The sequence below is a fragment of the Apis cerana genome, linkage group LG15 (assembly GCF_029169275.1).
Source record: "Apis cerana isolate GH-2021 linkage group LG15, AcerK_1.0, whole genome shotgun sequence".
NCBI lineage: Eukaryota > Metazoa > Arthropoda > Insecta > Hymenoptera > Apidae > Apis > Apis cerana.
The window spans coordinates 7,821,003-7,844,642 of record NC_083866.1 but is presented as its reverse complement, the minus strand read 5'-3'; the positions used below and the strand labels follow the sequence as shown (position 1 = coordinate 7,844,642).

The 23,640-nt window shown below is 41.4% G+C and overlaps 6 protein-coding genes across 16 annotated transcripts; 3 read left to right on the top strand and 3 right to left on the bottom strand.

Moving 5' to 3' along the window:
• Positions 1–268: 268 nt before the first annotated feature.
• Positions 269–1,250, bottom strand: LOC108000615 (uncharacterized). The gene is made up of 2 exons (XM_017061057.3): positions 1,090–1,250; positions 269–1,015 (listed from the first exon to the last, which is right to left on the bottom strand). The coding sequence occupies exons 1-2, from the start codon at positions 1,148–1,150 to the stop codon at positions 486–488; spliced, it is 591 nt and encodes a 196-aa protein (XP_016916546.1). The 5' UTR covers positions 1,151–1,250; the 3' UTR covers positions 269–485.
• Positions 1,251–1,380: 130 nt separating this feature from the next.
• LOC108000566 (uncharacterized) lies at positions 1,381–8,590 on the top strand. Of its 3 annotated transcripts, XM_062085983.1 has the most exons (18): positions 1,381–1,774; positions 1,956–2,350; positions 2,424–2,528; positions 2,636–2,715; positions 2,779–3,081; positions 3,278–3,384; positions 4,217–4,387; positions 4,445–4,689; positions 4,746–4,960; positions 5,040–5,296; positions 5,374–5,446; positions 6,565–6,863; positions 6,945–7,065; positions 7,162–7,392; positions 7,470–7,631; positions 7,708–7,920; positions 7,994–8,154; positions 8,237–8,590. In XM_062085983.1, exons 2-18 carry the CDS (start codon positions 2,146–2,148, stop codon positions 8,424–8,426), a joined length of 3,138 nt encoding a protein of 1,045 aa, XP_061941967.1. In that variant the 5' UTR covers positions 1,381–1,774; positions 1,956–2,145; the 3' UTR covers positions 8,427–8,590. The 3 variants fall into 3 exon arrangements, with proteins under 3 accessions (XP_061941967.1, XP_061941968.1, XP_061941966.1); XM_062085984.1 differs by having other exon boundaries at positions 1,381–2,350; positions 2,424–2,524; positions 2,632–2,715; XM_062085982.1 differs by having other exon boundaries at positions 1,381–2,350.
• Positions 8,583–13,067, bottom strand: LOC108000556 (transferrin). 2 transcript variants are annotated; one of them, XM_017060958.2, is made up of 9 exons: positions 11,500–13,067; positions 11,147–11,376; positions 10,708–11,011; positions 10,247–10,587; positions 9,905–10,155; positions 9,595–9,830; positions 9,223–9,502; positions 8,842–9,148; positions 8,583–8,772 (listed from the first exon to the last, which is right to left on the bottom strand). In XM_017060958.2, exons 1-9 carry the CDS (start codon positions 11,597–11,599, stop codon positions 8,683–8,685), a joined length of 2,139 nt encoding a protein of 712 aa, XP_016916447.2. In that variant the 5' UTR covers positions 11,600–13,067; the 3' UTR covers positions 8,583–8,682. The 2 variants fall into 2 exon arrangements, with proteins under 2 accessions (XP_016916447.2, XP_061941972.1); XM_062085988.1 differs by having other exon boundaries at positions 8,583–9,148; positions 11,500–12,662.
• Positions 12,504–19,130, bottom strand: LOC108000518 (cilia- and flagella-associated protein 43-like). Of its 6 annotated transcripts, none has more exons than XM_017060899.3 (16): positions 18,991–19,130; positions 18,737–18,908; positions 18,393–18,664; positions 17,725–18,070; positions 17,315–17,651; positions 16,945–17,231; positions 16,619–16,891; positions 16,215–16,507; positions 15,937–16,138; positions 15,340–15,683; positions 14,731–15,156; positions 14,485–14,663; positions 13,809–14,416; positions 13,320–13,739; positions 13,135–13,236; positions 12,504–13,066 (listed from the first exon to the last, which is right to left on the bottom strand). In XM_017060899.3, exons 1-16 carry the CDS (start codon positions 19,014–19,016, stop codon positions 12,746–12,748), a joined length of 4,608 nt encoding a protein of 1,535 aa, XP_016916388.2. In that variant the 5' UTR covers positions 19,017–19,130; the 3' UTR covers positions 12,504–12,745. The 6 variants fall into 6 exon arrangements, with proteins under 6 accessions (XP_016916388.2, XP_016916392.2, XP_016916399.2 ...); XM_017060903.3 differs by having other exon boundaries at positions 13,809–14,413; XM_017060910.3 differs by having other exon boundaries at positions 16,227–16,507.
• Positions 19,131–19,584: 454 nt separating this feature from the next.
• On the top strand, positions 19,585–23,123 carry LOC108000602 (uncharacterized). 3 transcript variants are annotated; one of them, XM_017061047.3, is made up of 3 exons: positions 19,585–20,386; positions 20,481–20,744; positions 21,387–23,123. In XM_017061047.3, the coding sequence occupies exons 1-3, from the start codon at positions 19,585–19,587 to the stop codon at positions 21,620–21,622; spliced, it is 1,302 nt and encodes a 433-aa protein (XP_016916536.2). In that variant the 3' UTR covers positions 21,623–23,123. The 3 variants fall into 3 exon arrangements, with proteins under 3 accessions (XP_016916536.2, XP_016916525.2, XP_028523695.2); XM_017061036.3 differs by having other exon boundaries at positions 19,585–20,398; XM_028667894.2 differs by lacking the exon at positions 21,387–23,123 and adding an exon at positions 20,810–20,950 and having other exon boundaries at positions 19,585–20,398.
• LOC108000642 (uncharacterized) lies at positions 22,247–23,628 on the top strand. Its single transcript, XM_017061104.3, has 3 exons — positions 22,247–22,389; positions 23,029–23,310; positions 23,421–23,628. Exons 1-3 carry the CDS (start codon positions 22,368–22,370, stop codon positions 23,477–23,479), a joined length of 363 nt encoding a protein of 120 aa, XP_016916593.1. The 5' UTR covers positions 22,247–22,367; the 3' UTR covers positions 23,480–23,628.
• Positions 23,629–23,640: the final 12 nt, after the last annotated feature.

Sequence of the window (23,640 nt, the reverse complement as noted above, 5' to 3'; positions counted from 1 at the left end):
ATTCATTCCCGCATCGTTTTTGCAAACAATTTTAATATAATCATGGATTAGATACTTACACGTAATACCCGCATTTTCTTAGAACTATAGAGATGATTTCTCTTGTTGCTTTTTACAAGTATTTTCGTAAGTCGAATGTAAAATAGGTAACAAAGATAGGAAATGAAGAAAAGTGAATGTGCGGGCAGAAAAAAGCGATAAAGTGAATATCGTTATTAAGCTATATAATATAAATAAAGAGAATATAAAATAAGAAGATATATAAGTATTTACATTTCAATATATCTATATTTCAATATATTTTAGATATTTTAACTAAAAATATTAGAGCTACTTAAACACTAGTTTGTACTTATTGATTTATCAATTTTAATTTTATTATGTTGGCAAAATTACATTTTCTGTTTTTCCCATTGAAAAATATCATAAAAAAGTTCAAAAAATTTCAAAACATACAATGGCAACGAGATTAGAAATTAGGAGAATCAGTTAATGTAACCAAAAAGTTTCATAAGATAATAAATGTTGTTAAATAATTCGATTAAATCGTTCAAACGTGAGGGCAGAATGTTTAATTTTTTGATTTCATTGAGAAAACGATAGAGCCAGGGAAGCACTACATTCATTATAAACTTATATATTAAATTTAATACTTGATTCGAAGTCCAGGATATTGGCTTGATAGCGACATCTGCAATCGATATAATCGACGATAGCAAATCATTCATCGGATATTGGATATTCGATTCTTCTATGCCAAATATCGATCTTCGATATTTTCGTTTTGGGCAATCGATTTTGAAGTATGATTGTGTAAGATTGTTGTTCGTCATTTTGAGTTGGAACAAGTGATTTATCGTTTTTACATCGGAGAGAATCGAATCGATAAAGCAAAAGATCTTGTTTATCATTTTGTACGTCGATTGATTAACAAAATTTAACGATGAATTGAATTCATCAATGATGTCGCTCGAATTAATCTGGACATTGTGATAATTGTTCAAATTGCATTTCACTGTAACACGATCATATTAAGTGGTTAAATTATATTATAGTAGATAAATCGATCGATAGATTTTTGATTCGTACCTTGATCTTCGCAGCACACACAAAGAAATGTTAAAAGTAAAAAGGTAATCGAGGTATTCATGATCGTGAATCATTCGATCCGAATTGTAGATCCCGCAAACTTCGACTCGACTTTCGATTCGAGAATTGGCAAATTGTAAATTTCTGCTTTTACCCTTTATCGGGTCCTTGGAACGATAAACCTATCATTTGACTCGTTATCGATGATAATTTGCTATATATAATTGCATTTGCGTGTCACGATACGCAATTAAAGAAAAAATTGCATTGGTCGAATATTTTACAGGTTAATTTATTTGCATTTATCGTGCTCAATCGACGTTTATCACCGAATCCTTTATCTAGATTTACATCGGAGGGATAAATATATATATTAATAATGGATTAATCATGAAAATTTTACATTTATCGCGTAATTCCAAAGAAACAAATTTCATCAAATTTCCATTGTTTCGATCATAACGTTATGTTGACACGAAGCTCAAACTAGAATTATTCGAGGGAAATAAATTATTCGTACAAGAAATGCGGGTTAAAGAGGTTATGGAATCTCTCGTGTTTGCTAATGCTAATGCAAATATCGCGTGTAAAGAGAATCGAATTCGAATCGGAGTCGACATGTAAAAATCGATCGTGAGAAGATTCAAGGAAGTAATAAAGTTTGAAAAAGCTGCAAGAGATCATGGTTAGAAACGAGCGCAATTTTTTATCGTAATTTCCATAAAGCAACATTGGCGTGCATTAATCGATACCGTGGACTAGGCAACTATCGCTTCATAGAAGAAGCAGAGATCGATTGTGCTCTTATCTGATTCGATTGATCGATTGTTCGATCTCCTAGTTACTCGCATCCTATTCGATTGCAGGTTTTCACTGTTCAGTCCTATTGTATTGAACGCGATTTTGCAAATCACGATCAATTGATTTAGCTTGAATAAAGAGTTACGTTTGGTTCTTGGGCTTTGGAAATTGGTGGAGACTAAAATCAGTCGCGTGACGTCCGCGAACGAGTCACTAGTGATACAAATCGATCTCGCGAATAATACAAGATACATCATGACGAACTTTCAATTTCATACAACATTATTATTGTTGTGCGTTTCGAGCTGCGTGTATCTCGATATTTTACCAGTGGAAACTGAATCTATTTTGATAAGGCCATACTACGTGTACAAAAATTTGATCAAAGGAGTTCACGATTACTTTAACAACACTTGCATCATACTTTTCCACGGGTCTTCAAAATTAATAGAAGAGGAAGGTGAGTGCATCGGTGATTATTGAAGGTAATGCATATTGGCGAAAATTGAAAAATTGATTCGATTATTTTTCAGGTTTGCAAGAAATGGACGGACTTTTGACTCTTCAAACGCAATTTAGCAAATATTTGCACATTCGAACCGTGATCATGGATTTTCATATGTTCAAGAATCGAGTAGGTTCATTGTGAAATTATTTCGCGAATTCAATATTAATATTTAATTTATTTAATTAATATTAAATTTAATATTAATGGATTTATGAAATATATTATCGTTTCAGGTAGAGAAAACTTATCATCACATCAAGAGGCCGCTGTTCGTGTTGTTGAACGATTTCAAAGAGATCAGGGAGCAATTCGTTTCGGTGAGTGGCAATGAAAGTTAAATTAAAAAAAAATCTAAGAAGAACGAAAGGAAATGATAATAGGTGTCCAAGTGGATCACGATGGCTTATCCGACATGGTTGTTGTTCCTAAGGGATGAGACTAGATTCGAAGAGTTTTTGTCAGACGTTTACGTACCTTTCGATTGTGTTTTTATGGTGGCTCAAAGAGATTCGCAGGGAACCGAGATAATTCAAGACGTGTATCGAATCGGAAAGGAGGATTATCTGAGATCAATGATGTTCGGTATGTGGAATTCGAGTCATGGATTCCAAGGACCTCTTCTCGGATTGTATCAACGCAGGCACGATCTACACGGGCATAACATAAGGGTGGTTGCCATTAACGTGAGTCGTAAAATGCCTTTATCGTTTATCGCACATTTTACACTGACGATACGTATAGAGGAATATTTACTTCTTTTAATCATATCATCAAAGCTTCATCAACCTCTTTTACAGATAGATAAAAGTTAAAAATTTCCCCTCTTTATTTTCTCCTCGCATATTAATTTTTACAATGTTTTTTTCCCCCTATCGGCAGGACCCTCCTATCTCACGGATTTCCCGCGATGAGGCTGGCCAGCCGTTCGGAATCACCGGTTTTTTCGGCGAGGTTATTCAACTGCTGCAAGAAGGAATGAATTGCACGTCAGTCAATCATATTAACAATTTACTTAGTAGTAATCATAGTACCTGTCGATGGGAGCATCGCTTGATCCCCCCTCACCAGGATTGCAAGCCGAGTCATCATGCGGATTGCACTTTATCGCATCGCTTGCTTTTTTGTGTTTCGGCACGGGCACTTTTTCATCGTGTTCTTTGCACTCCTCTTTACACTCCTTGTCGCACTTCTTTCTGCATTCAGCTTCGCACTCGGCTCTCTTCTTGATGCTAAGCTCGCGTATTTCCTTCAATTGTCTGGCCGTTACCTTCCTAAAATACTCCTCTTGATTGGCAGCCGATTTTTCCTCGAACCATTCCCTCTTCCGACCGTCGCCGCTTCGACGGAATCTTTCGTAACAACGGCGAGGAATTACGACCGTTTGTTTATTGTTACGCCATGTTGCCGTGCATCTGTGACAGAGGTAAAAAAGAAATTGATTCTCCAAATATCTAGAATTTCAGAACCAAACTAATGATCCTTTCAAACGAACGAAACGCAGCCCAATTTGGGGGGGGGGCTGAATTTTAACAAACGTTAATCGTGGTTATTGTTGTTCACAAGTATATCTTTCGATCAATCAGAGAATCATTGAATTCATCGAGTGAATTAACGTACGACAGGGAATTTCCTCTAATTTCCAGACATTTTAAAACGAAACCGCGTAACATAGCTCCCGCGTCGACCTATCCTTCCTCTCCTTTCTCTCGGCCTCGAGCGAAGCCCGTTTCGGTTTTCGATTTTCGATTCACCGATAACTTCGCGAGATTAGGTTAGGTTAGAATAAAAATGAATAAAAACGACTCGTTGAATTTTCAGGTTTTCGTACAAGCAAGCCGAGACGTGGGGCGTCCAATTGTTGAACGGTTCGTGGACGGGTTCGATACGGATGTTGATAGAGGGCGAGGCGGATCTGATCGCCACCGAGATGATGATGTCTTCCGATAGGCTGGACATATTGAAATTCACGACTCCCATTTACACGAGCAAGTGAGTCCCTCCTCCCCTCTTCTTCTTCTTTTTCTTCTTCTTTTTCTTCTTCTTCAGATGTCGCGTATTCATCAAGAGGCCGGACATTACGGCGGTGAAATGGAACGCGTACTTGGCACCGTTCTCGTGGAACATTTGGAACGTGATAGCGCTGACCATTGTGATCGTGACTCTGACGATCGCAGGAATCGACGCCTTCTCGAGGCGAGTCGAGTGGCTCTCCTCGATCGACGCAAGGCCTCGCCCCTCCAACGATTTATTCGAGATCCTGTTCCACGTGTTCGGCGTGTTCTGTGGACAAGGTGAATAACGTTCATTTATTCGAGCGAAAAGATTCAGAACGGGGTGATTCGAAAAGGTATGGACCAATCTTTGCTGGATCCAACGAGGATGGTGCATCTGAGCGTCCATTTGACGGCTGTGGTAGTGATCGCGGCATACTCGGCGGCTTTGATCAGCTACTTGGCCATCAAAACGTTCGCGATGCCGTTCACCACGATGAAGGGTTTACTCGAGAATGGTGGCTATCGCTTCGCGGTGGTCGCTAATTCGGCCGAATACAGTTTCTTTCAGGTGATCCTTTACCTTTTCCTTTTTTGAAATAATTAAATTGATTAATCCTATTGACTCGTTAATTTCTTTTTTTTCACAGAACACGACCGATACCGTGCTCACGATCATGTTCGAGGAATTGTTAACCAGAGAGACCGATCTGCCTGTGAATTACCTCGATGGTTTGGAACGCGTCTGCCGGGAGAAGAATTATGCGTTCATGACGTTGGACAATATGGCTTCTGTGCTGCAAGGAAAAGTGGACTGCGTTCTCGAACCTTTGGACGTGATCATGCAAGTGACCATAGGCATGGCGGTCCCGTTTCAAAGTCCTTACCGTGGCATCATCGACACCAAGTGAGATGTTGCACGATTTGATACGATTTTTGAATTTGTATATTTATATGTTTCTCCTCTCCTCCTTTCCATCCCAGCATTCTTTTACTGCGGGACAGCGGTATTCTTCAACGGCTGCTCAAGATCGAGTGGTCGAACGAGGTACGACAGGTACGAATATTTTTAACATTGTACAAAAACCTTGGATGACCGCGTCGCAAACGAACGTCTTCTTCTTCGCCATTTTTTCGCAGACAAAGAAAGGATGGACCTCGGTAGAATTGGAAGACGCGGCACCGTTGCTCCTTTTTCTGGTAGCCGTCTACTCGATTGTCTGTCTGTTGCTGTTCGTAGAGCGGTTGATCGATCGAAATCGGGAACGGCGACCCAAGACGAGCTAGCCGCGCACGCAACTTGAATCGTTCGCGCGAGCCGCAATATATAAACAAACGACCGAGCTGGCACGCGTCCGGACGAGTAAGAGACGACAGTTGTTCACGATTTCTTGTAGCGTAAAATCAAACTCGCGTGGAAACGAAGAAATGACGAGTAATTTATCCAAAAACGAAATAGCTCATGCAACGCGGAACAAGATTGAAAGGAAGATCTCGTCGAAAGAAATTTTATTACCGAGTGGGAAAGAAAATGAGTGCCCTTCCGCGAAGAACGCGACGATCGGTGGTAGAAAGGTGATTTTCACGGGTGATACAACGTGTCGAACGCAACGTGTCTCTTCAAGTTCGAACCGAGGGACTGAGCAGTCGAAGGAGAGGTATTTAAATAATTTCTCAAAATTATGTGTTTTTCACGGTAAAAAGTACGAGATTTCTTGAGATTTTGGATACCGTTTTGACCAATTTGATTTTCTATTAAAAAGAAAAAAATTAATTATATTAACATAATAATTTTATGAGTGTTACTACATTCGTTGATTTTATATCGATTTCATTAAGGTGTTCGAACGTTACCCAGCCCCTCAGTTCGAACAACGAGTTAAGAAAGGAAGTCTCGAACGAACGCAGTCGAACGAATCGTTCTCTTTGGAATGTATCCGGTAAAAAGATGCCATTTCACGTTCATTGCGACGATTCGAATAAAATTTCGCATGGAAGCGATTCTCAAGCAGAAACGCGTCGTATTTCCAACGTGACATCGGTCGATTCAATAGAGTCGCATTCTAAAAAAGACGAAAATCTGAAACAGGTAAATCAAATCAAATTTTTCATCGTTTCTTTTTTCCTTTTTGTTCGCTAGTTTATCTATTTTTTTTTATCTTTTTTTTTTCTTAGACGGAATCGAGCAAAATAATACAAAAACGATCCTCACCCGAATGTCGGTACATGGTCGAATTTCCTCGGTCTAAGATACCTTGCCGGGTAAAGTCGAGTTCCGTACGACCGATGCAAACAAGTCAAACACGCGTTGTTCCGAGACGCTCGATATCGATCGAGACTGCGACTAGTGCGCATGCGCAACGTTTCAACTTCGACTCGACGGAGAAAAGCTTAATCGCACAGAGAAACGTATGGAAATTATTCAGAAGCGAAGTCTCACAAGTTGGAAACAAGATCAAGGATAAAAGTAGCGAGTATGAATTTTGAGAATTTTATTTATTTATCTTTCAATAAATACACTTTCAACACTTTTTAACCAACTCTTTTTTTCACAGAGAAAAAGGTGAGAAAGATGCAACGAAGAATTTCTCTAGAGAAAGAAGTACATTGGCCGAAAGAGTGGCAACGCCTATCGATGGGTTACCTTTACCTCCAGCACCATCGACACCTCTCAGGGTAAAATCTCTCTTTTCTCTTGCAAATTTTTTTCGATCCTTTCGACTCCCGAACATTGACGATAAAATATCCATCATTTTAATCGTTTATTATAAGGTGATAAATCGACAAGACAATTTGAAAAAACTCGAGTTCAACGGGATCATTCCACCCGAAAGGAATTCCTCTTTCTGCGATTTGATGTTCTACATGGAGTATCTCGATGATATACCGATGATCGAGCGCGAAAGGGAAGAGAGATCTCCACGATTGTCGGCCAATTTTTTAACGAAACATATTAATCCCGAGCAGAGGAGATTAGTCGTCGCTTTTTTGATACGCGTTGGAGTAAGTAACAGTAAGAAGAAATAATTGAATGCACGCTGAATCGATTTTCCTCTAACAAAAATTTGATTTAATATCAGAATCATTGTCGATTCCCATCGTACATCGTGTATCAATCGGTTAAGTTGTTCGACGCCGTTATGGATAAAGTTTCGGTGAAGACGATGTTCTTCCAATTAACGGCATTGGCTAGTCTGTGGATCGCGCTCAAGAAACAGGAAAATTATTACAAAATTCCAGCGGTAAGCAGGAAGTGATACCCGATTAAGATTAAAGATTTTGATAAAATTATATTCTTGCTCGATTCGATTTTTCCAGGCTAACACAATAGTGAGCCTCGCCCAGGATCTATACATGGGAAGAGAGAATCTGCTGATGGTCTACGAGAGAAAGATCTTGCACGTTCTCGATTTCAACATCACGTTTGCTGATGTATTTTCTCTATTCTCTCATCATCTGTTGAGCTGCATACGTTACATCGATATATCCAATGAGATGATTGTGTTTTTATATCATTGTGGCTGTTACCTGGTATGAATTTTTTACATTTCTCTCTATCTTCAGATTTCTCTGACCGACATTAAAAAAAAAATGAAATTTTTAGATCGACATCACGTTGGTAGATGAACATTTTTGTCGAATACCGGCAAGATTGATCAGCCTAACGATAATAGAGCTGGTGCTTGGTCTCATAGATAACACGCCTCGATGGTTATTCTGGAGAGGTTTGCTCTTTGCTATCATTCCACGTTCACCGGACGATAAGTTAGTAATCGCTTCTTTTTATCTGCACGCGAGTTTTCTTAAACTTAATTTTAATTATAGAATGTGTCGTGATTATTTCTAGGTTTCAAGATAAGGAGATCGATGAAACGCGTGTTTTGATATTGCGACGTGTGTTACATTCTGGGCAAAAAGTCCATGGCTTCGATATGGTGTACAAAAAATACAATCGCAGTAGATACGGTCGCATATCGCAATTTTTCTTGGAGCTGGTTACCAAGCTGTCTTATACAGAGATATATTTCGATCCGTGAATCGATTTTATTATTATATTCTATTTTTATTATTATATTCCATTTGCAATTTTTATTTATTTTTATTGCTTATAAGTGAAAAGAAAGTGAGCGAGTACGAATGTGTGAGAGATAATAATAATAAGATAGATCGTTGAAATAAAAATATCGATAGTGTCTGTTGCTATGGCATTTTATTTCAGCGTTTGATAATACGTCATCATCGAGTTTCGTTAAATAATTCACGACGAAAACTGGCATCCAATCCTTCGCAATTTCAAGCAGCGCCGTAATTATTTTGCGTCTCCTGCCAATCGTTCCACTTGTTCCACGATTTGTTCACCGATACGAGATCCTTCGCTTCGTCCTGTGATCGAAAATTAATTGGATTCTTTCTTTGATTGACAAGAAAAAAAAGAGGAAATGTTTCCAGTACCTTGAACAAGAGATTCGGCCGATTGGACCAAGGACCGAACAAGTGCAAAAGATCGGGTCGCTTCGAGTAAAGAGTACTGGCGGCTAATGTACCGTGAGTCAATTCCTCCAACACCGTTGGACTCTTAGCACCAGAACTGAGGATTACTCTCGGCGGTTCCAGTCCCAAGTTGCATCGTTCCCACTCGTTGATTTCAGCACGGCCACCATCCGGACAGATGAGAGCGAGATCTTTGCTCTGCACGCCTTCCTCCGATAGAGCGGTCAATGGTACGAACGCGACGTCTCCTTTGCCGTCCAACAAACAGCTAAAAATAACGAGAAAAAAAAATTACGTTCGCATTACGATTCGATCAGTTCAAGCTTATTGGATTAAACTTACGAGAGAGCTCCCTTTCCACCTCTGTACGTTTCCTCGTTGGTCGCTTTGCATTTGGTTGCCTCTCGGATTCGATCGTTGTTGCTTGCAAGCTTACCGACACATTGCTGGCACAGTTTCGAATCGACCGGTGCACCGGGTGCACACGATCCCGAGAAGAAATCGGCTGCTTCGTTCTCCGACTTTATCAAACCTTTGCGTTTCAATGTATATATCGGTGCTGTCCAACCAGCAAAGCTATCCTTGTATCCGCTGTGACAAGACTTCTTGTTCCTCAGATCCTCTGAAACGTAGAATTAATGGATGCACTCGTGAAAATGTGTATTCCGAAAAGAGGAATATTTGTATCAAAGAACACGGAATGCCATTTTTTACCTAGTTTGTTTATCGAGCTAGATTTGGAAACAACTGCTACGGCTGGTCTTTCATTGAAATTCGTTGAGCCTGGTCCATACGATTCCGCGATTATAGGAACCGTGTTATATTCCTTCGTAGCTCGAAGAACCGAACCTCCGCTGACAACCGTCAAATCCGCGTTATTTTCTTTAATAGCTTTCAAGCAATCGTCTTGACTCTTTTCTAGCGTACAATCGTACTTGGGTCTCACGTCCCTGATGAAATATAGATAATATAATGACGAGAAGATGATGCTATTGAAGAAAAATAATATAGAATGATAGGTTACCTAGAGTATGCCGCTCTGGTAAGAGCTTTACACTTTTCGAGATCTCCTTCGCTCCACGTACACCAACGAATGATCTTGTCCGTAGCTCCAGAGTTTCTTTCAATCACGTCTAAGTATTTTGCGTTTTTCAGATGATTCTCGGGCAACACTGGCGGTGCAGGAACGGCTAAGGTTTTTTCGTTCAATAACATAATGTCTTTCCACCAATCTGCCTTCTCTTCTTCTCCCAATTTACCAAGATCTGTCAATTCCTGAAACATTTATTACGCAAATTATATTGATTTATCGGAGAGAAGAAGAAAAAAAGAGACTTAAAGGAAGGAGAGAGAAAAAAAAAGAAACCTTTTGAACCGCTTCTACGTTGTTCACTCCATCGTTGGTCATATATCCTTGCCAAGGCCTGGCAGCCCAAATGCATGGTTTCGTGTTCGCGTCTATAGGCACTTTGCTGCCATCTGGACAGAAGTATCTGTAATCTGCTGGGTTTTCCGATGTCGGAATCGCGGCCGTTACACCAACTGGTAAGCCGAAGAAACGTTTCACGTAGATCACCTTAGTCCAAGCAATTTCTCCGCCATTATGCGCCAGACACCGCAATGCACCTTCGTATCCTGAGTATATGTCTGGATAATCGCAAACTTCTGGTTTCTCGCAGAGAGCGCACATATTCGAATAAGTTTCCTCTGTAAAGTTAGATAATACGAAATAATCGGATCGAATTCAGATTCGATCGTCTAATATTGGGTTATGATATAAGTCGAAGATTGATTCATCGTATCGATATTAATGAAAAGGAAGCTTACTCAATCTACGATTGATCGCTGGATCTGGAGACCAGGTGCCGACCAAGCATCCTTTGGAGAAGAGAGAGCTCAAAGCACGCAGTTCGTTCTCGCGAGCTGAATATTCTGGATCGTGGAGGTTATTCAACACTCCCATAGCAGTGAGTTTGGTGATCGGTATTTTATAACCAACATTGCGACCCACACCGGTGTGACAAGACTTTAATCCGCGCAATCCTTGCACATTGTTAATCGGCAGATCTTTGTGTATCACAGCCACTGCTTCATAACGATACGGTGCGTGCGGTTCTTCTTTTGTTCTCACCTATTGATCGATTAAAAATGCAGGTATATTTATATATGAAATCTTATCTTTTCTTGAGGAATAACTTTATAAATTTTAAAAAATATCTTTATAATGCATTATAAAGAAGAAACGAAGAGGAAAGAGAAAAGGTACTTGTTCGATAACATTGTAGCCAGCATTCGATGCCAATTTGTTATCCTTCACCGCCAAGTACATATCTTCCGGATCGACAGCTACCACATCAGCCTCTTTCTTTCCAACTTTTTCGATACATTCGTATCGATCGCGGCCAGAAATACAGGAAACTGGAATCCCTTTGACAGCGGAATCTTTTTTCATGTCATCGCATTCCTTCGAGTATATTTCAGGGACGCATATCGTAACTACGATAATAAGACAAAATACATCAACTTTATATAAAAAAGTTTGGTTAGAAAAAGATTTTTGAAAGGAATCTTTAAAAAAAAAATAATATCTCAATTCGTTATTTACGTATTTCTACTTACAGATTCGTCCCGAGGAATCCTGTGCGGCAATGACAAAGAGGACCGAGTTGACGAAAAGCACGACGACCGCGAGAGTCCAAATGTTGCATCGGAGCATCATCTCCGAAGCGTTAATCAACAACGTCTCCGAGTACGAAAATTAAGAGGTGAATGGATGAAAAAGTCGCGACGAACTATCTTGCTGTGATTGTACAAGGCAACTTTCCATACCTCCTTATATATACAAGAGTGTTTTTTTCCTCATCTTGGCACCTGAGAGGGGAGTGATCAGGATTGAGATAGACGATCACGTCGCGACTCTGTCATCCTCTCTCTCCCTCTCTTTCTTTCTTTTCCCCCTTCCTAATCCCCTTCACCTTTTCTTCGTTTTTCTTTTTTCTCTCTCTCTTTTCCTTGCCTCCTCCTCTTCAGGAGTGACACTCGATGCGCACAAATTACCGATTCGCCCGGCTCCGCGCGGTCTCCTCCTTGGCCTTTTGTCGTCTCATTTTTCCGAATCGTACACACGTATTCGTTTTACGATGCGACATCAGGTTTATGAGTTAATCGACGACAAGGACAAGCGCATACGTGATCGTATCGCGGATAAAACGATTGGCCACGATCGTGTCACTATGTGCGTGTGCAAACGAGACGTTTTCTTTGCGTCAAGATAATGACGATTCTTTGACCGGTATCTTCTTCAAAAGAGAAAAGACACACAAAGTTCGTACCGTGCGAAAAATAGCATAAACAAGCAGCTTGATAAGCCGGTTGACCTGTGCACTCTGTCATTTATCATCCCTGGGTTGCGTTATCGTGAGAGAGTGAGCGCGTTTGTTGTTTATATCGAAGGAAAATTTTTTTTTTCCTTCAAGCAAAGAGGAAAAGACGAATATGTAATGTAATGTATTCGGGGAATCCCATAATATTATCGCTTCAACTTGGGAAAATCCTTGTGAAAACAGGGTAAATATATAACAGGATAATATATATATTAATTGGAATAAATAAATCTAATATCGTCGGAGTATATGTTGAAATTTATCCAATCATAATTAAAATTATCAATACATATTATGTATCACAGTGAGTGAGTTGGAAAGAAGATAAGGGATGTGATTCTGATTGTTTTTTCTCGATAGTTCCAATACATTCGTTAAGAATAAATCGAAATTGCATATTTGAAACTTTCATATCTATAAATACAATTATATAACTATTCTGTTATTATGCCATTTTTTCAGCTCTACATTACATCTATGCATTAAAGTTTAAACTTTAAAGTTGGATAAGTTCGCAACTTGGAGATCTCCAAGATATTTTTAAGAATAGATAATCGTTCAAAATTGTCTCGAATCTGACGCGCGAGACGCGCCCTTTTTCTTATCGCTCGGATTTTACGTGTTCTAAAAGCGGCGACATTTAATCGCAGCGGATCTCGTAACGCGGTAATAAATTCGTCTCTTTGAATCGACGATTGGTTAATCCTTATCTCGGAACAAGCGTTTCTTCGTTGCCAAATCCGTATCTCCTTCTTAATCTTTTCCAACCTGACCTTTTTTCGTTCTGTCACGTTCCGATGCCACTGAAACGAAAATCCTCCGTTCACAAATTTATTGTATTTCGACAAATTCGGTTTCAAGGATTGCTCACCGCCTGTTGAACACGCAGAAGACTTTGAATTCGAGCGTTCTCATCTTTCAACGACGATCCCTGTTCCATACGCTGGCAACATTCGCGTACAATTCTGCTTATCTAAGAAAATTAACATGTTATTTACATTTAATTTAAATAAAGAAAAAAAAACTATTTAATTCAAAAAATTAAAGACACTATACTTTAACTTTATCGAGATCTTTTGCGTTCTCCTGCAATTCCTCCATTTTCATTTTCGCGCAAGCGTGATGCCATTCCTCGAGCGAAACGAGGTCCTCTATACTCGCGAGTCGTCGTTGAGCGACCGATCTTTCTCGTTCGGCCCTCGAGATCGCTTGATTTACTCGAGTCAGTTCCTCCTGCGATATTACAACCGCATCCTGCCAATCGGACCTCGGGCAATCCTTACCTCTAATTCGAAGTTGTTCCATTTTCAAAAGCAATGCGATTTCTCGATCATCGGTCAGATCGGACAGAGACTTTTCCAACTGTTCCAGTTTCTGTTTGCATCGTTCGACTTTGTCTCGACTCGTGGAGCACACGTTTCGCAGAAACGCCACACTCTGTTCCGCTTCTGCCAGTTCGATCGCGCAACTGTTCACCTTTAAAATTAATATCGATAGAACGTTGTTCCTTTTTTCTTTAAATCAATCAATTGTGCATTTTTTTACCCTTGTCTCCGCTTCCACCTTTAATCTCCTCAGACGACAAAGCAGCCGCCACTGATCAGATTCGAGTCGACACGACAACCCTTCCGGCATTGCCTCCAATTCGTCGATCGCTCTCAAGTAGTTGGAGCATTCTCGGGGTAAGAGGTCCGAGTTTCGTCGCTCGGTCACGCAGAGAACGAATTCGGCGAGGAACGCGGGTGACGTGGCGCATGGCCCGCCAGCCAACAAAGCCCTCGGTCTCTTTCGATATTGTCGGAACAGATGTTCCACCATCGATGGCTTCAATTCTTTGAACTCGAATCGAAATTTATCCTCGAGCAATTTGTCCCGTTTTCGCGCATTTTCGTAACCGATTCTCAACTCGGCGACACCTGCCTCGAACAAGTCCCGCTCCTCTGCAAAAATACGCGCCTCCTCCGTCGCTGAAACTAATTCTCCATCGATAACGCGTCGAATTTCTCGTTTCGTTTCAACGATTTTCCTGCGTCGAAGAATTTCTTGCATTTTGGACAGTTTCTGGAAGAGTATCGATCGCTCGACCCGTGTCTTTTCCGCGGCCAAATCGTTCAGCTCGTCGTCAAATGATTCGACACCCTTCGAGAATTCTTCTGAAAATAAATATCATCATGCAGTGTCGCCAATCGTTTTTTTTATAATAACTGCATGTACATTATACCTCTGAGCCTTTCGACTTGAGACTCTAACATCAATTTGTACTTTGCTCGATCAATTTCTCGAGCTCGAATCTTCTCCTCGTACGATTCGATCGAACGAATATCTTCCTCGGTATAAGCGGAAGGATCTTTTCGAAGGCAGTCGGGTCTTGGAATTTTTCTCTTCGCATTGTGTTCCAATCTGTGAAATGCAAAATCACGAATCAAGGACGCGTATTTTATACATAGGGTTAATCTCACTCGATTACCTAACTTCCAGAACACCATCCATCATTCTGTCGAGCGCCTTTTGATAAAAGTCATTCGACTCGATCCCCTCGCAGCCAACATTTTCGTCCGGTTTATCCGGCTGAGCGCGATCGTTCGATTCCTCGTCTCGATCGAAAGTATCTTCCAATACATCCGTTCGATGCCAATCCGGTGCTTCGAAGAGGCTCGAACTCGCGTCCACGTCGAACACATTTTTCAACTCGAGAACGAGACGCTTCGTTTCTTTCACGCGTTCGGTTATCGCTCTCATTTCCCTTTGCTTGGCCAATCGTGTCCTTTCGAACCGTTGGTTGAATTTTTCCTTCAACTCTCGTTCCCACTCATCCGTAACGATACAAGTTTCGAAAACGTCCACGAAGTCGTGACAATTGTCCATCGTTTGTTGATCCTCCTCTTTCGTCGACCTAAGATTCGTGACAACTTACTTGAAGAAAATCGATCGGTCAATCTTCCTTCTTTTTTTTTTTTTAATTTTCTTAAACAAGCAAACGGAGAAGAAGATTAGGGAGGAAGGAAGGAACGGCGACAATATTAAAAATAAACAGAAAATTTCAACGATCGGTATTAAATATATATTTTAAGAATACCTGGATAGTTGCCCGGTTTCCATCGAGAATCGAAATTGTGACGGAAATTCCGCCTCTCGAGGCGTTGATTGCATAAGAGGATAATTGGTGACCTTCGATTGATCAAAGAAGGAATAAATGCTTCTCGGTGGAACAATTAACGGATCCAGGAATCGTTCGCGCAAGTAACATATCGAGCGTTGTAATTGCGCGATTCGTTCCTCCGCGTCTCTCGCCAATTGTCTCTCCTTTGTCTTGGCCGCTTCTAGCGCGAGTTCTCGACCCTCTTTGTCCACGTCGAACGCGGATATCGGAAGACGAGTGCTCGGTGGCGCCTCCTCGTTCTCGTCGAGCAACGTTTTCACCTGTCATTCGATAAAACAAGCACATTATTTTCCATCTAATTCATTTTAATTTAATTCCACGCTCTTCAAGGATATCAAGATGATATTGCTTGAATTATTAAATACATTTCATTACCTCATTCCATGATAACTTCTTCTATCTTTCTTTTCATATTATATTTATTTCCACTCGGCAAATATGTGAGGAGTATATCAACACTCTACATCAGCATGAGAGAAAAATTGGAAGACGGTATTGTTAATAGATATTCACCCGAGTCTTCAACTCGTTCCAATCTTTAAGAACGGAGAGACGCGTCGTTTCTCTCTCTTCGGTCATCGACCGTTTGCGAATAGCCTCCTCGATCCACGTCTCCGCCTCCTGATCCTCCTCTACCTCCATCGTGTCCACCCGTTCGATTTTTCTCCCTTCGCAGCTGGTCGTCCTCGAACCTCGCGTATCACGTGCAAGCACCCTAATCGTGACAGACGACACGGTCGTTAGATGTCCTCATCGATTGGTCGAGGATGAAGCGAAAAGAAAATCGAAACCGGTAAGGTGACCTGTTGGCGACCAGATCCCCGTTCCTTCCAAGCGAGACGATCGTCGAGTCGTCGACGAGCGAGGCGAATCGACACCCACCTTCCGCTCGATGATGCGCGGCGAACAAGTTAAATACTCGTCTTAGCTCGTCGCAATCCCTGCGCACAATCAATCCATCGAAGCCGCAGGTAATCAGGTTTGGAATATCGTGAGATTTCGAGCGGTGAAAGGAGACCATGATCCCTTTGGTTTGATGAAGCGACGGTAGAGCTTCTACGAGAAGCGCAGCTTGAAAATTTTCCTAGAAATATTTTTCGATTCAGTGATTCTTACAGTTTATACAGTTTGTGAAATAAATTGTTGCGAATAGGTGGTTTAATTAGGAAAAGTTGTTGGAATAGATTACTTTTACCTTCAGTTCGATTCGATGCAATTGTTTAGTGAGGTACGGGATCCCGATTATCTCGCGGCTCGATTCTCTTCCGTGGTGAAGGCGTTCGAAGGAAGTGAGAAGCTTGATGGAACGATCAGCGGTCTCGACGCAGGGGTCTCGATCGAACAATTGGCACGAGTACACGATAATCTCGTTTCCAGCGCGAGGATCGCTTGATTTTTCGTTTCCAACGAGAAACAATACCTTGGCGGAACGATCCTCGTTCATTTCGTAGATCAGAAAATCGATTATCTAAACAAGAGACTGGGAGTCAGATGGATTCGGATCGATAATTGATGGCTTACCTTTCGTTCGAGTTGTAACCAAGATGCCACTCTCATACGCTTCTTGGGCTCGTTCGAGGCGATGCACACTTGTAAAAGAAACAATCGACCGATTTGAAACGAGGCAACGCCAAATAAACGACCTTCTTCGGAAAATTTAATGCGATCCAAGGCTTCTCGTTGAAGATGAACGCAAGTGGTGATTCTTGGATTATGCGTTAAAGTTGACGAGTCGATGAGAAGACAATTTCCCGTGATACTGCAGCTTAGCGTAATCGGTAAAACAGGGTGCGAGGCCAAGTCGGCAACTGAGTGAAACAAAAATTGCTCTCGTTGCAATGTTCTAGCAACTGTCTTAAGAATTAATTAAGTAATTCTATTCTTCACCGACCTTTACCATGATGCGCCAACAGCGTAGGTGGACAGACAAGATTGCCAGTTCTAACATCGAGAATCGCAAATCGATCATCTTGATCCAAAGTTCCCAAATACGATTTCTGCAACGAAACTATATTAACGTATTTTACATTCTTCTGTATTATTAAAAATTCGAGTCGAGGATTATCGCTTAACGCGTCAAGCAATTCATAAAGATCCCCATTTTCCCCGAGGATCAATATCCTATCGTGAGATGGATCGCTTTCCGCGTGCCTCGGATACGAAGGCAACAAAATATTCCAAGCCGTTTTCCATTCATCGTTCCGATCTTTTCGCCATTTCCTATAAAACTAACAGTTAGAAGTGAATAGATATCCGTGAATAGACGTTATATATTTCTAATTTAAAGATACCGTGTTATACCGTCGCTTGGATGCGATGATTCGACGTAGATGCGAGTAGCACGCCATCGGCGTGACAAACTAGGTTAGGATTCTTGTCTAAAGGAACATGATCGAAGGGAGAAGCTTGGACCACCGTTCGTATCCGATGTTTTTCTTCAAAATCGATGGACCAAACGGTGCCATACTCGTCGCAGCAGAGCAAGCTTCCATCCACAAACCAGGAACAAGCGACTGGGATACGTTCGAAACAAGTTTCGATTGGAAAGAGGCGAACAGTTTTCGAACAGGCCAACACCCGATACACCGATAGCATACCGGTGGATGTCACGAATTGTGTCATCAGCTGGGAGGAGTCGGTCGAACACCTGTTGAAAATTGAAAGAATAATTTTATTCTTCACGTTGTTCGATTGTTTTATAAATGAAAAAAAGAACTTTACTTTTTACGGTTATATTTAAAAAATATTCACGTTTAATTCTATTTAAATATCAAAGTAATTCTACTTAAATATTCTCCACGGAATATAAGTAGAATTACTTTGATTATTCTGTGATTTATAAATATTCATTCTGTGACGTTTAAATAGAACACGACTAAACATGAATATTTTTTAAATATAAAAACGTGAAAAGTCAACTTCTTTTTTTTCATTTACAAAATAATCAATATGTTCCATGGATTATTTACGTGATTCTTGTGCAATTAATATCAAATTTTGTCACGTCCATCCCGTTTATTTTTGTCAATCGTTCACCCGTTCTCCAATTCCAGAGTAGCAAGCAGAAATCAGGATAAGTCCCTTGACCAATCAGATACTCGGTACCAGCAAACGCGCAGCACAAGTAGCCAATCTCTTCCTCGCTTCCGGTGCACCGACTAATCCTTCGCATCGTGGGATAAGCGAACACCGAGATCTTTGGATTGCATTTCCTCTCGACCACGGAGAAAATCGGTGCCACCTGCCGATGTATCGCACGACACGTTTTCATTCCTTTGTTTATTCATACCAAAGCGAGACAAAAGCGACTCACCGGAAGTCCAGCGAGGCAACACGCACCGTCTCCTCTCTCGCCGCCGTCGAATCGCTCGACTCGTGTTTCTTTGCATCCAAATTCGTGAAAACGGATGTAGATGCCGGAGGCAATAGCGATCGTGTCTTTACCGATCAGGACAAAGTCCCGACAATTTCCAAACTTGATCCATCTAACGTGAAAAGAGATCACCATAAAAAGAGATCTAATCAGAATCGAAACGAAGAAAAGAAAAAATCTAAGATATTACTTACGAGGTCTTAATCGTTTCTAACGACATGATTTTGCCAACAATATGATTACAATCGATTATTAATAATAATCTTCACAAATTAAACTCGATATCTATCTTATAATCTTTGTTCTTATTTCGAAAAATACTTTCTCTAGTTGATTAATATTCTTACTTAATCAGTCTGACGAGGAGTCAAGTAACAAATATCAGTATTTATACGAATCTCTGGAAAAGAAGTGCTGGTTGGGCGTGTTGGTTGCCTAGACGAATCCACCGAGCAACGTTATCGATCACTCGAATTTCCCTTTCCGCGAGTGAAACGCGGTGGCACGCCGCGACCGATTTTCGTGCCGCGTTATTAACTGTGCCAGTGGATCGTAGGGAGCGTAGGAGGTTCGACGACACCGTTATCGTTACTTCGAACGAATGACAATGGCGCCTTTCCACGGGATCGGAACGGGTTGGAGTGAACAACCGACACCGTTAATACGACGGAGGTGGCGAATTCGAAGTCGAGGCGAAAACGATCCTCGAATACACAATCCTCGGGCCTCGAACCGTTACTACCCGTTTAATATGCATTCTTCGTTTCCTCGTCGTTCGAGGGGGAAGCATGGCGGAACTTCGAACGTTCCCTCGCTCATCTCAACGCTTCCATTCGAAATTCGTTCGCCGCGGGTATCGTTCGATCGAAAGATCGTTCGATTCGACTTCTCCAAAAAAAAAAACGCTCGCGCTCGCGCGAGTTGTGTTCGCTCTTCCAATTATTGTTTCGATTACTGTTGGAGCGATGATCGCGCATCGTGCAAGAGATTTGTCCCCCGTCCTCGGACTTCTATTACCGCTGATCCTTGTCGCGAACGGGCACGAATTCGTGACACCTGAAAACGAAGTCGACGTTAACCCGTCCAACGTTTCGTCGTCTATTCTCAATCACAAGATGGAACCTCGTACCGACGGAGACTCATCCATTAATTGGAGCGTTGAAAGAAAAAGCGGCGGGCCTTTCAGTTATCGACGGGACAGTTATCTGGAGGCTTTAAGGCACTCTCGCACAAGCACAGATCCCCGTGAGGGGATCGTCGACGCGGTTGGAACTGGATCGTTTCAACGAAGGAAGGAGCAATCGTTGGGGCCGGTTTACACGACGAAACGTTCCGAGATAACTCCTCTTTCCTCCTCCTCCTCTCGAATCGTTCACGGGAACTCTTTCTCCATGGTGCCCAGCGACTCTTATTCCCTACCTAGTCGAACGTCCGTCGATTTTAACGGAGTTAAAAGTACTTACGGACCGCCCCAACCTTCTTACGGATCACCTTCTATCTACGGGCCTCCTCCATCTTCCAACGATTATTCTTCTTACGGGGAGTACGGGACAAACGGAGGTGGTTACTCGCCGCACCAGCCACAGCAAGGTGAGACACGAGGTATCGTATTAGGCTCGGTGTATCGTTTTCACGTTGAAATGGATATAGAATATTCTTCGTCCTTTTCGATTTTTCGTTCCAGCTTATGGAGCGCCGCACGGGATATCCGAGTCTGTGCAACTCTCCCTTCCGTCCATCGACTTCTCGTGGCCGTTCGCGCTCAAGCTGAACGCCTTCACCCTTGCCAAGATACTTCTCAAGCTGGTCATTTTTAAGATGATCGTCAAGTTCATCGCTATTATTTGTTTGTTGCTGTTCATCCCGAAACTCGAGATCAAGAAAAGTGACAAGGGGAATAATATGCAGAATAATGACGATGGAGACGAAGGACGTCGTTTTCTGAACGGTATTATTTCCTCGTATACCTGTTTTTATTTTTATTTTAGTTTTTTATTTTTTTTTTTTTTTAAGGTTAATCGACAATTCTCGATCTTTTCAATCGTTATGGTAATATGTTAAAGTGCTTATTAAAATTCTAAGGCGTAACTGATGCAAAGTTGCAGTGTTGGTGGTGTTTACGTCATCCTTTGGATTTATAGTTAATTAAATTCTTCAAGTTTTGAATAAAAGAAATCTTTTTGAGTCGAGATACTGGTCGAGAAAGTATATGTTCTTAAGAATTATTTTTCGATGCAAAGTTGCAGGAATCTTTGAACTTTTAATTAAATTCTTAAAGAAATCTTTTTGACTCGAGATACTGGTTGAGAAAGTACGTGTTCTTAAGAATTATTTTCTGATGCAAAATTGCAAAATTATCGACTCTTGGATTTTTTAATTAATTTCTTAAAGTTTTAAGTAGAATTTGTAAAGAAATATTTTTGAATCAAAATAGTTGCATTATATATGCTTAAGAATTATTTTCTGATGCAAAGTTGCAAACGTATCAGTTGTTGGATTTTTTAATTAATTTCTTAAAGTCTTAACTATAATTTGTAAAGAAATCTTTTTGCTAATTGCATATTTTTAAGAATTATCTTTACACTTTTAGCAAACTCGATGGTGTGGAACAGGTTGAATCGCTTAACCTTGGTTGTGCACGACGCGATGAAGCAATACGGAATCGATATGGATAAACCACGATCGAGCACCGATAAAGAATGCTCGACGCTTCACTGCCAAATACGAAGAGCCTTCGAAGAACAAAATGAAACTTGGCCGGATTACGAACAACTGTTGCAGAACTATATCATGGAGGAAACTCGGCTCATACAAGACAAATCTTAACCTGCAATCGCAATTTCGTTTCTGCAAAAATATTTTTCTCGATCCGACCATGAATTCGGTCGTTGATCGATTCTTAACGATCCTGCAGATCAACTCGAGATATTAGCAATGAAAACGAATTCATTTCCCACAATATTATAAAGACCAAAAAAATTCGTGGACACGTTCTCTCTCGTAAGAAAATTTATCGCAAGAAAATTTTAATTCCATTCCTCGATCTTTTAATAACTATTAATCAATTTCTCGTTTAAACTCTATCCATTCGTTAATTAGGATTCCTTGCCAACGCTTGGAATATTTCTCCGGTTGGTCTACGGGATCCTTTATCGCGTATTTATCCGTTACCTAGGTAAACAATAATATTTACATTGTACTCGTGTCACGCTTGCCCTCCAAATAAAGACGTTTTATCGTCTCGAGCCCGTCACACGCGTGCCTTTCGCTTCTTTCCACATTGCGTTTCGTTCCATTTCCGAACGAAATCGCAACACTTAGCAATTCCGCTGGCGAAGAGAGCGGAGGCGCGACCAATTTCGAAGATTGCCGCTACGTGATCCTCTGTTATTATTCTCGAGTTTTCCGGACCGGAGGACACGGTGGGGATGTTGTGTTCGTTTATAAACGGTGCTGCTACAGCCGGCAATGTTTCAGTCGTTTTTTGCCTCGACGGGTGAGTATAGTTTCGCCTTCGTCGTCCCAGAGTCCGCGCGGACAGCCTGCCCGTTTCCTTTCACCTGCGTGAATCATGAAGTCGATCGTTTTACTAGGTAAGTAAACAGAATCGAGAGAAGAAATATGTATACGCGTTTACACGCGCTATACACTGTTATTTTTTTCGTGCCGCGTGACTTCTGTCGGTGACTAAGCCGACCGAGCGAAAAAGGAAGTCGATCACGTTTTAACGAGGAACGAATTAAGGTCTTTCGAGAAGGCGCGTGACTTTGACTATGCGCTGGAGGAAAAGGAAGTCGATCACGTTTGTTAACGAGGATCGAATTAAGGTCACGCGTGAAAACGTGTCGCGACAACTTTTGCTCCTTCGTTTTCCTCGATCAATTACTGAGGCGGGAGAGGAGGGGGAAGAGAGAGAGAGAGAGAGAACACGTGCAATGCACAGGATGCGTAATGTATAATTCGTGGCGCATCTTGGAAGGGCTGATTCTAAATGCTGAAACGAAAAAAGATTTTGATAGAACGCGACCTATTTATCGAGTTACGGCCAATTCAATTCGTATTCACTCTCGTCTCTTTATCTGAAAATATATATATACATAAACTTAATTCCATTTGAAAGTAGCACGATGAAGATGAAGTTTAATTCCCCTTTTGAAATTCTCGAAAACGTGGCACGTTTTTCCTATTCCTCAATTGGATAATAATCGCCACGTCCACGTTCATCCATTCAGCGTTGGTGGTCGCGTGCGCCCTCGTTTTGGCCGAGACGGCGAGCACCTCTTCGTCTTCGACGAAACCGGTCAAAGAGCCCAAGGAGATCAAGGAGGCCGCGACAGCTTCGAAGGACGTGAAGGCCGCCAAAGAGGCGGCGAAGAAGAAGAAGGACTGCGTCCGTGAATGCGGCACAGCGTACGAGCCGATTTGCGCCCACGATCCGAACGACGCCGCGTCTAAACCGAGAACGTTCGGTACCGAGTGCGCTCTCAACGTTCACAACTGCGAGATGGGGACAAGTGAGTGTGTGTTTACCTTCTTATCGGACAGATCGGAAACGTATGCTTTCCTTTCTTAAACCAGCCGCGCCCCCTCTTTCGAATCGTTTTTTTTTCCCCTCTCTTTACAGAATTGGTGGTGAAGAGCAAGGGCGAGTGTCCAGGATCGGGCGGCGTGAGGCTCTCTTGAACGAAGGATCACCTCACCTCGCATCATGCCGCTTCTCCGTGATCGAGGGAATACAATGCTTGAGCAATCTTATGTAACGACGGGCTTGTGATTCTGTTTAGCTTTAGATTTAGCGAGTGTGAAAATAAAAAGAAATGGCAAGAAGAGAAGTCGCGCGTGTT

Bases quoted from the DNA above. Each gene is read 5' to 3' on its own strand.
- LOC108000556 (XM_062085988.1), bottom strand. From the start codon at position 11,599: ATGATGCTCCGATGCAACATTTGGACTCTCGCGGTCGTCGTGCTTTTC. The intron at 11,377-11,499 runs GTAAGTAGAAAT...TTATTATCGTAG, and splicing joins GGATTCCTCGGGACGAATCT to TTACGATATGCGTCCCTGAA. The intron at 9,149-9,222 runs GTAAGTTTAATC...CGTTATTTTTAG, and splicing joins GGTGGAAAGGGAGCTCTCTC to CTGTTTGTTGGACGGCAAAG.
- LOC108000602 (XM_017061036.3), top strand. From the start codon at position 19,585: ATGGCGGAACTTCGAACGTTCCCTCGCTCATCTCAACGCTTCCATTCG. The intron at 20,399-20,480 runs GTATCGTATTAG...TTTTCGTTCCAG, and splicing joins ACAGCAAGGTGAGACACGAG to CTTATGGAGCGCCGCACGGG. The intron at 20,745-21,386 runs GTATTATTTCCT...TTACACTTTTAG, and splicing joins AGGACGTCGTTTTCTGAACG to CAAACTCGATGGTGTGGAAC.
- LOC108000566 (XM_062085983.1), top strand. From the start codon at position 2,146: ATGACGAACTTTCAATTTCATACAACATTATTATTGTTGTGCGTTTCG. The intron at 5,297-5,373 runs GTGAGATGTTGC...TTTCCATCCCAG, and splicing joins CGTGGCATCATCGACACCAA to CATTCTTTTACTGCGGGACA. The intron at 7,393-7,469 runs GTAAGTAACAGT...ATTTAATATCAG, and splicing joins CTTTTTTGATACGCGTTGGA to AATCATTGTCGATTCCCATC.
- LOC108000518 (XM_017060899.3), bottom strand. From the start codon at position 19,016: ATGTCGTTAGAAACGATTAAGACCTC. The intron at 18,909-18,990 runs GTAAGTAATATC...TTTTCACGTTAG, and splicing joins TTAGAAACGATTAAGACCTC to ATGGATCAAGTTTGGAAATT. The intron at 13,740-13,808 runs GTAAAAAAATGC...TTAATTTTAAAG, and splicing joins AGGTGGAAGCGGAGACAAGG to GTGAACAGTTGCGCGATCGA.
- LOC108000642 (XM_017061104.3), top strand. From the start codon at position 22,368: ATGAAGTCGATCGTTTTACTAG. The intron at 22,390-23,028 runs GTAAGTAAACAG...TCATCCATTCAG, and splicing joins GAAGTCGATCGTTTTACTAG to CGTTGGTGGTCGCGTGCGCC. The intron at 23,311-23,420 runs GTGAGTGTGTGT...CTCTCTTTACAG, and splicing joins CAACTGCGAGATGGGGACAA to AATTGGTGGTGAAGAGCAAG.
- LOC108000615 (XM_017061057.3), bottom strand. From the start codon at position 1,150: ATGAATACCTCGATTACCTTTTTACTTTTAACATTTCTTTGTGTGTGC. The intron at 1,016-1,089 runs GTACGAATCAAA...ATCGTGTTACAG, and splicing joins TGTGTGCTGCGAAGATCAAG to TGAAATGCAATTTGAACAAT.